The sequence below is a fragment of the Staurois parvus genome, unplaced genomic scaffold (assembly GCF_062004578.1).
Source record: "Staurois parvus isolate SC_StPar_1 unplaced genomic scaffold, SC_StPar_1.0 ptg000086l, whole genome shotgun sequence".
NCBI lineage: Eukaryota > Metazoa > Chordata > Amphibia > Anura > Ranidae > Staurois > Staurois parvus.
In genome coordinates, this window is record NW_028317882.1 from 2,014,488 (window position 1) to 2,030,760 (window position 16,273).

The 16,273-nt window shown below is 43.8% G+C and overlaps 1 protein-coding gene across 1 annotated transcript in view; it reads right to left on the minus strand.

Moving 5' to 3' along the window:
* Window positions 1-288: 288 nt before the first annotated feature.
* Window positions 289-16,273, minus strand: part of DCTN6 (dynactin subunit 6) — a 35,005-nt gene continuing 19,020 nt past the window's right edge. The window contains exons 5-7 of the mRNA XM_089669980.1: window positions 15,811-15,858; window positions 2,736-2,878; window positions 289-550 (exon numbers count right to left, since the gene is read on the minus strand). Coding sequence (XP_089526106.1) covers window positions 452-550; window positions 2,736-2,878; window positions 15,811-15,858 — 290 coding nt within the window. The 3' untranslated portion in view covers window positions 289-451. The remainder of the gene's footprint in view (window positions 551-2,735; window positions 2,879-15,810; window positions 15,859-16,273) is intronic.

A 16,273-nucleotide genomic window follows, 5' to 3' on the forward strand; every position in this document is an offset into this window, starting at 1 on the left:
ATTACCATTTACCACCAAATGAAAGCCCAATTTGTCCTGAAAAAAAAAGAAAAAAAAAGAAAAAAAAAAAAAAAAAAAAAAAAAAGGTATAATCCACCTGGATGATGTACAAAGTAGTTGTGATATGTACGGTTTTACTAACAAATGTCAAAGTTGTAAAATTTTACTTAGGCTTTAAGATTTCTTTTACTTTTAGGCATGAAGGGTTAAGGATTGGAAAGCTGCAACATGTTACCATTTATGCTTCTGGGCTTAAAGTGCTATAAATATTGCTTCTATCAAACAGTCTGCCAACACTTTATATGTTTTATTTTAAATTTATCATAAGACACATAGAACAGAAAAATATAAATAATTAGTATTGCAACAAAACTAAAAGAATATTATGTAAAAGATGTGGGGTTAGGGAATGGCAATCCACATGAAGCCTATATAGTGTTTTAGTGCATCTTCAGTTTTTCATTGGAGTTGAACTGATCTTTGTGGTCTTCTTAAGATGGTGATAGTTTGGTAGAATCTTCATCAGGAAGTCCAGCTGAAGAGTTTGTGGCTGCATTGTTCAAAAGGAAAATAATAAATGTGACTGTATAAAATATTACTGTCAATGTGTTTAAAAGGCATTAGGCTCAATTCATAAAACGAAGAAACCAGGATAAGAATTTGAAAAAAGAAAGTGAAAATTATTTTCAGTTGACTCAAATAAAAAGTTGATGAGACTAAAGCTTTCTCAAATAAGCATCTTCTCTATAAATGATACAAAATAATAGAAAATAAACTAGAGATTTAACTTCCCACCGTAAGCACCACTTGGCACTTTGATATACTGTAGGTCTAGAACATATGCTGTCTGCAGAGAGGGACACACCATAGAAGCTAACAGGTTTGCAAATGCAGACTCCAAAGAATCTAAAGGGACTGCTATTATAGAAAAGCAATACCCATATGCAAACAGGGCATGGGACAAAGCTGCTTCACTGCAAAGTGGTGTACAGTGGAAGGTGCTGGCTGAGGCCATCCCCTCACCACAATGGACATCTGCTTCTTTATTATTGTTTTTGAAGCCCAACTCAGGACCCACCACAGGCTTTTTTATGTTTCTTAAAGCTTTTTTTATGTGTAAAAAGAAGGATATAGTGAGTGCTCAGGGAGAAAAAAAAAAAATCACAGCTGCTAGCACAAAAAGAACAACCCACGTTTATCCTCACAAACATATAATGAAAAGAGTGCAACGCTATAGTGAACAACATGGGTGACGTGAAAAATGATAAAACAATGAGTGACTTGTGTGAGAAAATTATTAGTGCATAATTAACAAAATATGAACAATCTCTTATGTATAGTGTCCAAAAATTGTAAATAAACGTGACATCAAGTGATGAGTGAATCCGTGACAAATCTTCCTCCTAATGCACTCACCAGAAACATGTAATGAATGCGCATTCAAAGTAGAAAAACTCCTCCAGCAGGTCAACCTAATCCACTGCCAGGTACAGGTAAAAGGTATGCACAGCTTATATTCAACAACGACAGCTGGTTCCCCCAAAAGGTGGCTCGATTCTCGGAAGTAAAATGGCCCAACCTTGAAGGAAACCGCTCACAAAAGAGCCAAAAGAAAACCACTAATGATGCAGTAAATTTTATTAAAATATGAAGAAGCATCCACGTGGACCATAAACAACTGTAATCCACTTACAAAGATGGCCGCCGGACCATCGTATGGACGCGGCGGCACGATGTCAGCACGTAGGCTCCTCTCTGATGCTTTTCGTGAACATGCACGTTGTCAAAGGGATCCCTTTGACAACGTGCATGTGCACGAAACGCATCAGAGAGGAGCCTACGTGCTGACATCACGGCGCTGGTTGGATGCGGTTGACCTGCTGGAGGAGTTTTTCTACTTTTGAATGCGCATTCATTACATGTTTCTGGTGAGTGCATTAGGAGGAAGATTTGTCACGGATTCACTCATCACTCGATGTCACGTTTATTTACAATTTTTGGACACTATACATAAGAGATTGATTGTTCATATTATTTTGTTAATCATGCACTAATAATTTTCTCACGCAAGTCACTCATTGTTTTATCCATTTTTCAGGTCACCCATTCACTATAGCGCTGCACTATTTTTTCATTAAGTTTAATTTAACTTACCCTTCCCAGAAGTCACAGCCCAGTCATGTGATGCTGCAGGGTCCTATTCCTATTCTTCAGGTGGTCCACAATAACACAGAGAGCAGAGCTGATGTGACAAAGTTAGTGCTGCTCCCTTCATCATTATACTGTGAGTGTAGGCCGCAACAGTCATGCTGCCTAAGGGGTGTGTGTCTGATTTGGAGGGGATCAATTAAGCCCTAATTTGACAGTATGTGGTCTTTCGGGTTGAATGACGGTTGGTATCTTTCAACCTGGCAGAGTAAAGACATCCAGTGGTGAAAAGGGATAACTATGGGGCACATCATTGGACAGGAAGTGAGTATTGCAACCAGAGCTGCTTTTTTATGTAAAAACACTTGCTGGGGAACATTTTTAAAAAATGGTTGGAGTTGAGGTTTAATGCTGAAGTTCTCCAGTTGCAGTATAAAACTGCATATGGACTAAAAGCTATACTAATACCCTAGTGCCTGCACCTTTGAAACACAAGTCAGCCACCCATAGATTGGAATATTCAAATAATCCTAAAGTTCACAAGCACATTCAAAATAATAATAGGGTTCTGTGAGGTTCATACTGACCTGTGGACGCTCAGTTTGTACTCTGCGTAGACAGTCAGATCCATATATGACCGTGTTCTCCGGAATAACCTCACAAGTGTCCACCTGACAGCACGCACCAATGATGCAACCACTGGTCAGAATTACGTTCCTGCCAACAAATGCTATCAACACAAACACAGGTAAGAGACTGTTCAATGAACACTATTGATGCCACAAATAAAGACATTTTAATAAAACAACCATGGCTGTATTATTGTAGGAGTGGAAAATGTTGTTTTATTAATAAAAATAATGATTTTCACATAAGTTTCTTAGTGTGTATAAAAACCTTTAACAAATTCGATTTACAGTTTACATAGCAGGACTTCTTATAAGGAATGTTTTTATAGAAATTTCACAGAGCAATCCCTTCTAATTTCATGCCCAAAGATAAGGGACAGAACATTTGAATTATTTACTATAAATTTTTAAACAGTACTCCTAATACTTACCTGACCCCCATCGTGATCCAGCAATATGCACGAGGGCCTCAGCTCTCCGGGAACTCTCCCTCCTCATCTGCTGATACAGCAGCGGAAGTCATTGGCTTCTGCTACTGTCAATCATAGCCAGTGAGCCAATGAATAGAGAGTGGGGACAGCGCCAAGCCACGGCTGTGTGTGTGAATAGACACACAGCGCAGAGGCTCGGGTACGAGGTTGCTTGGGTGCCCCCATAGCAAGCTGCCTGCTCTCTGGGCACTCAGCAGGGGACAGGAGTGTCAGGCTGGAGCGCCAGAGCTAGGTAGGAGAGATGCACCATGGTGATCTGACCAGGAGAGGGAGCGGGCCCTGTCAAAACCAGGTACCTGCTCCCCCCACCAAGAATCTTGGAGACCAAGGCAGTGGAGTTTGAGAAGGGGCAGGTAGTCAACCGTATCAAAGGTCGCCACCCCACCAAAAAGTGCCAAAAATAGCGGAGGAGGGCATAATGCAGAATTTGCCCTTTAGAGTGAAGTTCCACTTTAACCACTTGCCTACTGGGCAAGAGATGTTACAGAGATGAAATCTACAAGCTTTTGACAGCGATTGTATTTGGGGCTGAAAGAATAGGTCAAAGTCTAGGATTACATCTTAAACTTTGGCATGAACTTTGGGACTGCATTATTGATCTTGATGGAAAAGTCATGGAAAGGGGGGGGGGGGGGGGGTGTTATTATCAGCTTGGTTTTAGAGAGATTTAGTTAGAGTAAGTGGTTTGACATCCATGCTAATATGTCAGTCAGTAAGTTAGTAATGCAAGAGAAGACTGAAGGGGTGAGGTGAAAAGTAAAGAGATAGATTTGGGTGTCATTGGCATAGAGGTGGTATTTAAAGCTGTGAGAGGTTATCTAGTGACTAAAAGAGGAGGTGTAGATAGAGAAGAGGTCCAAGAACAGAGTCTTGGGGGACCCCTACAAAAATAGAAAGTGGAGAGGAGGAGTTATAGGCAACACTGAAGGAGCACTGTGATAGATAGGAGAACCACGATAGAGCAGAATCTTGGAGACCAAGGCAGTGGAGTTTGAGAAGGGGCAGGTAGTCAACCGTATCAAGAGACGTCTAGCAGTAAGAGTATTGAGTAGTGACCATTGGTTTTAGCAGTTAGTAAATCGTTAGTGAGTTGTAGTAGGGTAGTTTCTGTGGTGTGCTGCAAGTGAAAGCTAGACTGTAAGGGGTCAAGAAGGTTGTTTTCATTGGGTTAGGAGCTAAGACAGTTGTAGACAGGGCGTATTTGCCGCAAGGCAAACAAGGAGTTTGCCTAGAGCGGCACTTTTTAGGGGGGCGGCAACGCGGTCCCCCCTTTCTCACGGAAGGGACACTTAGTATAGGGGCGGGCTGCTGTACCTTACCTGGGTCCGCGACTCCGTGTCCCAGTCCCACGTCGATCTGGTCCACGAGGCGCTGCTGGAGGAGGGGTAGAGAGGTTGTCAGGTCAGCAGGTCCGATGTCCTCAGTTCCCTGGATCACGATGTGTGGGCGGGATCACATGCGCCCCTGTCATCTGGCCACACCCCCGGGATCACTCAACAGCCTATGGCAGCTGGTCCCTCACAAAGCTCCGCCTCCTCGCTGGTGATAGGCCGCCGAAACTGTAGCTCAGGAAAGGCAAACAGGCAGCCAATCACTGGAGAGGAGGCGGAGCTTGGAGAGGAGGAGCTGAGCGGCAGCGCAAAGATCAAAGAAGATCGAGTGAGGGAGAAGGAAGACAGCTAACAGATAAGTGTCTGTGCCTTGCAGATGATGCTGCTGCAGACAGGTACAGTGGGGCAAAAAAGTATTTAGTAAGCCACCAATTGTGCAAGTTCTCCCACTTAAAAAGATGAGAGAGGCCTGTAATTGGCATCATAGGTAGACCTCAACTATGAGAGACAAAATGAGAAAAAAAATCCAGACAATCACATTGGCTGATTTGGAAAGAATTTATTTGCAAATTATCTTGGAAAATAAGTATTTGGTCAATATCAAAAGTTCATCTCAATACTTTGTTATATATCCTTTGTTGGCAATGACAGAGGTCAAACGTTTCCTGTAAGTCTTCACAAGGTTGGCACACACTGTTGCTGGTATGTTGGCCCATTCCTCCATGCAGATCTCCTCTAGAGCAATGATGTTTTGGGGCTGTTGCTGGGCAACACGGACTTTCAACTCCCTTCAAAGGTTTTCTATGGGGTTGAGATCTGGAGACTGGCTAGGCCACTCCAGGACCTTGAAATGCTTCTTATGAAGCCACTCCTTCGTTACCCGGGCAGTATGTTTGGGATCATTGTCATGTTGGAAGACCCAGCCACGTTTCATCTTCAATGCCCTTGCTGATGAAAGGAGGTTTGCACTCAAAATCTCACGATACATGGCCCCATTCATTCTGTCCTGTACATGGATCAGTCATCCTGGTCCCTTTGCGGAGAAACAGCCCCAAAGCATGATGTTGCCACCCCCATGCTTCACAGTAGGTATGGTGTTCTTTGGATGCAACTCAGCATTCTCTCTCCTCCAAACGCGACGAGTTGTGTTTCTACCAAACAGTTCTATTTTGGTTTCATCTGACCATATGACATTCTCCCAATCCTCTTCTGGATCATCCAAATGCTCTCTAGCAAACTTCAGACGGGCCCGGACATGTACTGGCTTAAGCAGGGGGACACATCTAGCACTGCAGGATCTGAGTCCCTGGTGGCATAGTGTGTTACTGATGGTAGCCTTTGTAACATTGGTCCCAGCTCTCTGCAGGTCATTCACTAGGTCCCCTCGTGTGGTCCTGGGATTTTTGCTCACCGTTCTTGTGATCATTTTGACCCCACGGGGTGAGATCTTGCGTGGAGCCCTAGATCAAGGGAGATTATCAGTGGTCTTGTATGTCTTCCATTTTCGAATTATTGCTCTCACAGTTGTTTCGTTCACACCAAGCTGCTTGCCTATTGCAGATTCAGTCTTCCCAGCCTGGTGCAGGTCTACAATTTTGTTTCTGGTGTCCTTCGACAGCTCTTTAGTCTTCACCACAGTGGAGTTTGGAGTGTGACTGTTTGAACTTGTTATCAGTATAAAAGACACCTGTCCACAACCTCAAACAGGTGCCATTGATACAGGTAATGAGTGCAGGACAGAGGAGCCTCTTAAAGAAGAAGGTACAGGTCTGTGAGAGCCAGAAATCTTGCTTGTTTGTAGGTGACCAAATACTTATTTTCCACCAAAATTTGCAAATAAATTCTTTCCAAATCAGCCAATGTGATTGTCTGGATTTTTTTCTCATTTTGTCTCTCATAGTTGAGGTCTACCTATGATGCCAATTACAGGCCTCTCTCATCTTTTTAAGTGGGAGAACTTGCACAATTAGTGGCTGACTAAATACTTTTTTGCCCAACTGTATGCTGGCTGTGGATGGGAGAGGGAGCGAGCCCAGGCTAGAGCAGGGGTCAGCAAGGTAAGTATCATTGGTGTCAGAGGGAGGAATAGTGCCCCATCATTGGTGTCACTAATACCAATAATGGGGCACTATTCCCCCCACTGACACCAATGATGGGGCACTATTCCCCCCCACTCTCCCCACGGACACCAACGATGGGGCACTATCCCCCCCCCCCCCACTGGCACCAACGATGGGGCACTATCCCCCCCCCCACTGACACCAACGATGGGGCACTATCCCCCTTCCCACTGACACCAACGATGGGGCACTATTCCTCCCGCTGATAACAAAGATGAGGCACTATTCCTTCCAATGAAACCAACGATAGGGTACTATTCCTCCCACTGCTACCAACGATGGGGCACTATTCCTCCCACTGCTACCAACGATGGGGCACTATTCCTCCCACTGCTACCAACGATGGGGCACTAGTCCTCCCACTGCTACCAACGATGGGGCACTAGTCCTCCCACACTGACACTAATGATGGGGCACCATCGTTGGTGGCAGTGGGAGGAATAGTGCCCCATCATTGGTGTCAGTGGGAGGAATAGTGCCCCATCGTTGGTGTCAGCGGGAGGAATAGTGCCCCATAATTAGTGCCAGTGTGGAGGTAATAGTACCCCCTCATAGGTGTCAGAGGGAGGAATAGTGCCCCATCATTGGTGTCACTAATACCAATGATGGGGCACTATTCCCCCCACTGACACCAACGATGGGGCACTATTCCTCCCCCCACTGACACCAACGATGGGACACTATCCCCCCCCCCCCACATGCACCAACGATGGGGCACTATCCCCCCCCCCCCCACTGACACCAACGATGGGGCACTATTCCTCTCACTGCTACCAACGATGGGGCACTATTCCTCCCACTGCTACCAACGATGGGGCACTATTCCTCCCACTGCTACCAACGATGGGGCACTATTCCTCCCACTGCTACCAACGATGGGGCACTATTCCTCCCACTGCTACCAACGATGGGGCACTATTCCTCCCACTGCTACCAACGATGGGGCACTATTCCTCCCACTGCTACCAACGATGGGGCACTATTCCTCCCACTGCTACCAACGATGGGGCACTATTCCTCCCACTGCTACCAACGATGGGGCACTATTCCTCCCACTGCTACCAACGATGGGGCACTATTCCTCCCACTGCTACCAATGATGGGGCACTATTCCTTCCCCCACTGACACCAACGATGGGTCACTATTCCTCTCACTGATACAAATGATGGGGCACTATTCCTCCCACACTGACACTAATGATGTGGCACCATCGTTGGTGTCAGTGGGAGGAATAGTGCCCCATCATCGGTGTCAGTGGGAGGAATAGTGCCCCATAATTAGTGCCAGTGTGGAGGTAATAGTACCCCCTCATTGGTGTCAGTGGGAGGAATAGCGCCCCATCGTTGGTGTCAGTGGGAGGAATAGTGCCCCATCGTTGGTGTCAGTGGGAGGAATAGTGCCCCATCATTGTGTCAGTGGGAGGAATAGTGCCCCATCATTGGTGTCAGTGAGAGGAATAGTGCCCCATCATTGGTGTCAGTGAGAGGAATAGTGCCCCATCATTGGTGTCAGTGAGAGGAATAGTGCCCCTTCATTGTCAGTGAGAGGAATAGTGCCCCACTGTTGTTGTCAGTGGGCAGAGCTCTAATAGGAAAAGGTGGAGCCTGAATAGGAAGGGGTGGAGTTTACAGATGAAGGGGTGGATCTTAAACTGGAGGGGGTGGGACAAATTTAGATCGGGGGGGTGCCCGATTTTAGTCTTGCCTAGGGCAGTACGAAACCAAAATACACCACTGGTTGTAGACCAAGCATTCTTATTGTTTAGAGGGGAATGGGAGCAACAACATAGGTCTGAAAGAGGAGTATGGGAAAAGTTATCTTTTACAAATCATAGGTTGATGCTGCATCTGTCCATTGCCAGCTCTAAGAGTGAGAACTCAGCAATCACATGACTGCTGATTGCTGAATTCTAACAGGAGTGCTGGGCTGTGGGGAAGGGGGGTGAAGTGGCTGGCTCAGGCTCTCAGTAAACTGCTGAGAGGCTGAACCAGGTGCTTTTCCAGACTCTGGGGTGGATCCCAGCTTTAAAGTCAGGATCCTACCCCATCCTGGACCAGCTGAGTGACATCAGCTGACAATGGGCTTCAGCCTGCTGTCAGCTGAAAACGAGTCACCGTAGTGCAGAACAAACTGAACTCCTGTGATCCACAGGAGAAGTACAGCCAAAAGAGCTTTGACTGTACTTCTCCTTTAAGTTGTTCAGGTTGGTGGTGTCCAGAGAGGGCTTTTTTAGGTATGGGGGTGATCTGTGTATGCTTTAGAGGGGAGGGAAAGGTGCCAGTAGATAGGGAGAGATTGAAGATGTGAGTGACAGAGCATAGGATAGAATAAGAAGGTGACCGTAATAATTGTGAGGGAACAGGATCCAGAGGACATTGAAGATAGCATTTCTAATTTGTTTCTAAAGAATATAGGCATGTCCCAAATTTAACCCAAGCCTCCCTCTCTCCCCCTCTACAACATGGTCCAACAGTCATTGTTCCACGTTAGCAAGAAACAGCTTTTATTACTTCCAGTGACATCATTATCAGGTTTGTAAAATTCAAGACAGCTGGGAGAAGAATAACTAAGGACGTGGAGAGGGACATATTGGGTCTGAACTCAGGCAGGGCTGACAACACTGCTTGAGATATCAGTGCAGCAGAGGCAACTTTGTCAGCCCATAACAAGAAGGTAAAAGCTCACAGGATTTCTGCAAAAATTACCAGGTATTTTTCAGCACCTGCAGCAAGGGATAAAATATGGGCAATTTGTGCATGAATTGCATATTTTTTTCTTTTTTTTTTCTAAACATACACTTTAAAAGGTAAAAAACTAGTTGTCTCTGGTTGCTAATTTAACTGGCTGCATGCTTTGCTGGGTCATAGACTGAGAAAGCACTGAAACCAGAGGATCACCAAGACTGCCAGGCAACTAGCATTTTCAGGAGTTCAGTGATGGCAGTCTACTTTCATCTCACAAGTGAGAATTCCTTTAACCAAGCCATTAACTTGAAACAAATGTACAGATTGGAGGGTCTCACTTCACTGCTCAAAGCTTATTCTGGGTCAAAAACAAGTTAGCAATGGCAACTCTTTATCTATCCTAAAAGGTTTCCTTTAGATGGACATTTATTAGGAGTCACTCTAAATTATAGAGTTGTTGCAACATCCATTTTTGAACAGTATTTATTGTGATAAATTACCACTATATTTAAATATACATGCAGTTTCAGCTAATATTGTTTCCACATAGAGGTTTCAGAAGTATTCTGAACTACAGATAAAATTGTGACCATGTGGATGGTAATTTTCCTGCATACAGCAGACTTCCTGCTATTATTCTTATTAAATGATTTGATAACATAGCACATGCACACTGCTACATGGTCAATGGTACAAGTATCAGAAACAACATATGTTCTGATGAGGTATGGGAAATTGTGTATACGTCTGAAAATCTAATCAGGCTCCCAATCACATTTCATAGTCTGCATTGGCTCCACGTTCTGCTTATTCTAAAAATGTCCATATAATGAGAGCTATATATTATCAGACCTACTTTTCAAGTTACATTTCCACAGTGTAATATTGTACAAAGATTGCTCAGGAATTTCCGTGCCATTATGGTACTGTGATTACAGCATTTACATTGATGAATTTTTTCCAAACTTCCTGCTCTTTGTCTGAACAAAGTTTGTTAAATGAATGGTAAGTGCATTTTCCTTCTTAAAGCAACCCTGCCACGATAAAAAAAAATCCTATTGCAATATATTTTCAGTATAAAGGAACTCTTATGCTCACTCCTCTCTCAGCTTATGTTTTCTGCCCCCCCTTTATTCCAGCACTGTAGCCTCTGTCAGTCTCTTCAGCGTTCACCAATTCTGGGAGCGCCGGACACCTGTGTCCCCCACTACATGCTGTGGTTCCTTCCTCCGACACCTATGTCACTCTAGGACACAGCAATGGTAGTGGGGTTGAGGGTGGAACCACAGTGCGCTGCAGGATACACAGTCATCCAACAATCCTGGAAGGGTAGAAAACTGAAAAGACTTGTGAAAGCTGCAGTGCTGAGATGGAGGGAAAGCAGGAAAACACAGTCCACTAAAGATAATTATAATAGCTCTTATCTTGCAAGAACCTAGCAATTTTTTTTTTTCCTGACGGGTTGCTTTAGAACAAAGTTTGTGATATTTTATTGATGGCAGTAGCCACTCTGGGAGAAAAAATTATTTTGTCAAGATGGAAATAGTTAAGCGGATAAGTTCACCTTTGGGAACATGTTTCACCCATTTTTAGGGCCTGGAGCCCTTTGCTGCATCTAGCGACACCTAGCTTGGGACCTTCTCCCCCACAAGCTGTCACTATTTGTATTTTAAAAAGCGGCTGTGCAAGGTTCTGCTCACTCGGCTATGCTATTCATTCACAGAATTCTTTGTGGCTGTTGGCTTGTAGTTCTCAATGAACCACCATGGCACTGTTGAGCACTGTGGTAGTTCATGGCCTCTTCCGATCAGTGTGTATCGGCCTGCCCATATGATGTATGAGCAGACATATACACTGTCAAGTCTGCAGGAGTCCTGCATAGCACCCGTGATCTACTTATCGCGGGTGTAATGCTCTCTAGGCTTCAAGTAAAAAAAAAAAAAAAAAAAAAAAAAAAAAATATATATATAGATAGATAGAGAGAGGGGGGGGGGAAGAGGAGAGAGAGAACATTTTCTACCTGCAAAAAGATGTGCATTTTATTATGGTTTTTTTATATAAAGGTGAACTTATCCTTTAAGAATAAAAATAATAGAAAAACGATGGCCTTACACCAGCAGATTTAGACTGCCAGGTAGCGCTTTTGTTAGGTAGGTCATACAGATGCATTATGCTGATCCCTTGCAAAGTATCTAGACTATGGGGACAGCAAAAGAATAGATCATACAGTAACTACATACGATAGCATCCATATAAAACACCTTTATTATGCCTATCATTTGATTTAATATACAATATGTCACTAGGTTAAATTCAAGTAAAGCTTTGGTTTTGCTCGGCCCTAACTTTTAGACAAAGACAGCAACAAGAAGGCTCTCTTCCAGAGTGGAGGATTTTTTGTTTTTGGGTTGTGCGGGAAGTTGATTGTTGCAGACTGCTTGCCTGCTTCGGCATCCATCTACAGTGCAGGACTTTGTACAAACATTTCTTCAGGCAGTGGGGATGCCAAAGCAGAGCGTGAAAGTCAGCCAAGTGAGAAGGTGTCTGGATCAAGCAGGTCAGTAGATCTGCAGGTTTTAAAAAGGCTATATGTATGTACAATTGTGTTCAAAATAATAGAAGTCAGACATCACTAACCTGATCAATCACTGTTTTTGGTAGAAATGATATTTCTACATGGCAAATAATTTACTAGCAGGTGTAGTAGAGTAATAGAAATCCAACAGACCCAACAATCATGACATGCATGTTGCTGATTCTGTGTAATTGAATCACTAATTGAAAGGGGCATGTTCAAAATAATAGCAGTGTGGAGTTCTATTAGTGAGGTCATTCATTCTTTGAAAAACAGGTGGCAATTATTGCCCTTATTTAAGGAAGGAAGGAAGGAAGGCAGCAAATGTTGTCCATGCTGGTTACAGTGCATTTCTCTCTGAAATTCTGAGGAAAATGGGTCGTTCCAGACATTGTTCAGAAGAACAGCGTACCTTGATTAAAAAGTTGATTGGAGAGGGGAAAACATATAAAGAAGTGCAGAAAATGATAGGCTGCTCAGCTAAAATGATCGCAAATGCTTTAAATCGGCAACCAAAACCTGAAAGACATGGAAGAAAGCGAAAAACTACCATTCGAATGGATAGAAGAATAGACAAAATGGCAAGGACTCAGCCAACAATCAGCTCCAGGAAGATGAAAGAAGGTCTAAAGTTACCTGTGAGTACTGTTACAATTAGAAGACACCTATGTGAAGCCAAGCTATCTGCAAGAAGCCCCGCAAAGTCCCACTGTTGAAAAAAAAGACGTGCTGAAGAGGTTACAATTTGCCAAGGAGCACATTGACTGGCCTAAAGAGAAATGGCGCAACATTTTGTGGACTGATGAAAGTAAGATTGTTCTTTTTGTGTCTAGTGGCCGGAGACAGTTTGTCAGACGACCCCCAAACACTGAATTCAAGCCACAGTACACTGTGAAGACAGTGAAGCATGGTGGTGCAAGCATCATGATATGGGGATGTTTCTCATACTACGGTGTTGGGCCTATTTATCGCATACCAGGGATCATGGATCGGTTTGAATAAATCAGAATACTTGAAGAGGTCATGCTGCCTTATGCTGAAGAGGAAATGCCCTTGAAATGGGTGTTCCAACAAGACAACCACCCCAAACACACCAGTAAACGTGCAACATCTTAGTTCCAGACCAACAAGATTGACGTTATGGAGTGGCCAGCCCAATCCCCGGATCTTAATCCAATAGAAAACTTGTGGGGTGACATCAAAAATGCAGTTTCTGAGGCAAAACCAAGAAATAGAGAAGAACTGTGGAATGTAGTCCAATCATCCTGGGCTGGAATACCTGTTCACAGGTGCCAGAAGTTGGTTGACTCCATGCAACACAGATGTACTGCAGTTCTCAGAAACAGTGCTTATACAACTAAATATTAATTAAGTGATTCAAAGGAAAGCAAAATCTTCAAACATTTTTCAGTTTATATAGTGAATGTTTGACTTTGTAAGGAAGAATACAAACACTGCTATTTTTTTGAACAGTCTAATATTCACTTTTCTTCAATATTTTTAGAGGAACAACACAAATTTGATATATTTTTCTTCATGTTTTGATTTGGAATAGAATGTGTAGTGTTCCCAATGTATTTGTGTGTATGGAAATAAAAGCTATTAGAAGGATTTTGAGCTTTAGTCACTTTTTTCAACACACTGCTATTATTTTGAACACAACTGTATGTATGTATGCATGCATGCATACATGTCTAAATGCTTTCATGTGTATGTATGTCTGTAGGTTACTTTTGATCCTGACCCCTACACACTGTACTGCCAGAATTGCTTTTCTAAGCTAGCAGGTGCTTTTTCAAGGCATGTACACACTAGCGGTAAGGAATGCCGCTCCTCTGAAAAGCAATTCATGCTCGAATTGGTTTTGACAGGCGGTGAGCAGGCGATATGTCACCTCCTCACTGTCTGCTTTAACCCCTTTAATGCAGCATCACTGTGCTGCAACCACATGCAGTGTATGTAGTTGCAGGGTGGTTGCAGCGAGGCCCCATTCATCAGTAATGCCCTTCGAATGCAACAGGGGGTATAATTCCTGCCATAATCACAAAGCATCGTGGCTACAGCATGTGTACAACCCTGGCTGCTACCTCTGCAGGTAAAGGGAGGGAAGATGGGGTGGTAAAAATGTGGCTCAATTCCCCCCAACCTGCCGTGTAAATGAGCTGTTAGGCCAAGTTCACACTATAGCAGTTCCTCTGCAAACTGCGTTTGCTTGAGCACGACTGCTCATTCATTTGAATGGGCTGCTGTGCCTGCAATTCATTAAGAAAAAATGTTTTTTTGAACTGCAGGAAATCGCATAGTGAAAGTGCCATGCAATTTCACAGCGGTTCCCACATCTGAAAGGCACCGCATATTTAGATGCATGGGGGTGCCGTTAACAATATATGGCAATCCCATGCGTCTGTAAAGATCAGCGCACTTTAGTTGTGGGTGCGGTAACAGCTGCGATTGCTGCACCCGCATTAGTATGAACCTAGCCTTAGACTGGGGTGCCTTGAGATTGAATATGCTTTCAAAAGGGCATCTTAACTTGAAAAGGTTAAGAAACACTGGCTTAAAAGGCTCATGGAGGGAAACTTTCCACACGTAAGAGTCATAGCTGTTGCGCACAGACGCCCATAGAACCATTGTACCTTTTTGTATATATCACAAATACATTTGGCTGTGCAGCTCACACAAAAAGGTAATTATTTCAGTATTTGCCAAGTCACAACAGTCATATTACAAGAAACAGAAAAGATAATATTTTAAATCAGGAGTTGGCAATCCCTGGCATGCATGCCATAAATGGCACGTGGTCGCATTCCTGTTGGCACACGAAGGAACCCTGGGAAATCCTACACATGAACAAAGCCGGCCAGCTGCTGCTCGTAGCTGGCTACCCAGGAGTGAGACCAGCTGCCCCTTTCCCGCCCACCTCATTCAGATTTCCTGCATTTAGCCAGCATAGATGCTTAGGTGATTGGTGTTCGGCCGGATCCAGGGTATGTTGCGCTTCCCCCCCATGGATGCTGTTCCCGGCCTGCTAAGTTGCTTCATCCATTCCTGCACGGGCGCTCCACAGATCTCATCCTCCCACACATAGCTGAAATCAGACTCTCTTTTACAGACTAAACCATCATCTGCACAGTATATAGATGCCTGCTATGCTGCTGCTCTCAACTGTGAAATCTCCGGATCAGAAAAGCAGCAAAGCTGGGTGGGAAGGAGGAGCTCTGATGTGTGCCCTGCCAGCACTGACCACTGTCCTCTGCCCTGCTGGCCCCATCCTCTGATCCCAGACCTCTGCCTCAATGATCCCAGACCTCTGCCCAGCTGACCCCTGTCCACTGCTTCGCTGATCCTATCCTCCGCCCTGCTGTCCTATGCTCCCCTGACCCTCGTCCTCTGCGCCGCTGACCCCAGTCCTCTACCCCACTAACCCCATCATCCGCTCTGCTGTACTATGTCCTGCTGACACCTGACCCCTGCACTGCTGAACCATGTTAGCTATTGGAAGGGCAGAAAGTACAATACAATTTAATACAGGAGGGATCAGAGGGCCCTGCTCATTTGAGCTTACAATCTAAATTCTGATGATCTGAGAAATGGGATGATCTGAGAAGTGAAGATGCAATAACTGGGCTGATCTCAAGAAGTCATTTACAGCATTTACGATTTAAAGATTCCGTTTCGTGACTGAAAAGTGCGCAGTTGACATTATTTTTAAGTAGCTAGTACTCCCGATTTCTTTGAAAACGTTTTTCGGCACACTGTGCTCAAAAGGATGCCTAATCGTTTTACATTATAAAAACAGATTACACTGGGAAAAAAAAAGTACCAACTTACCTTTTGATTCAATTACATTGTTGTCTCCAATCTTCATTGCATGAGAATCTGGATGTTGTTGTTAAGGTTTATTTAGGGGTATCATACTTTTAGAAAATAAATAAAGGAATGATCTCTTTCTACCCAATAGCTATTTTAGAGAAGACTTTCACCAAGACACAGGAATCATATTAATGTGCTCATATAACTAAATATTGAAGTAGAACTTCATGAAGATATTTTTTTAAAAGCCAAATACCTTACACTATGCTGTTCAAATACAAAAAGCAGATATAAAGATAGACTACAGCCGCTCACTTTTGTCTTCTTTGCCTTAGCAGGAACAACCAAAAAAAGCCAAATGTTCCTGTTTAAAGCAGAACTTTACCCACAACCGTTTGAGAACAATGAACATTCTTTAACAAAAAAGGGTATACATTCCACATTAATGATTCTACCAAAATTTGTGTATGCTGTAAATTGC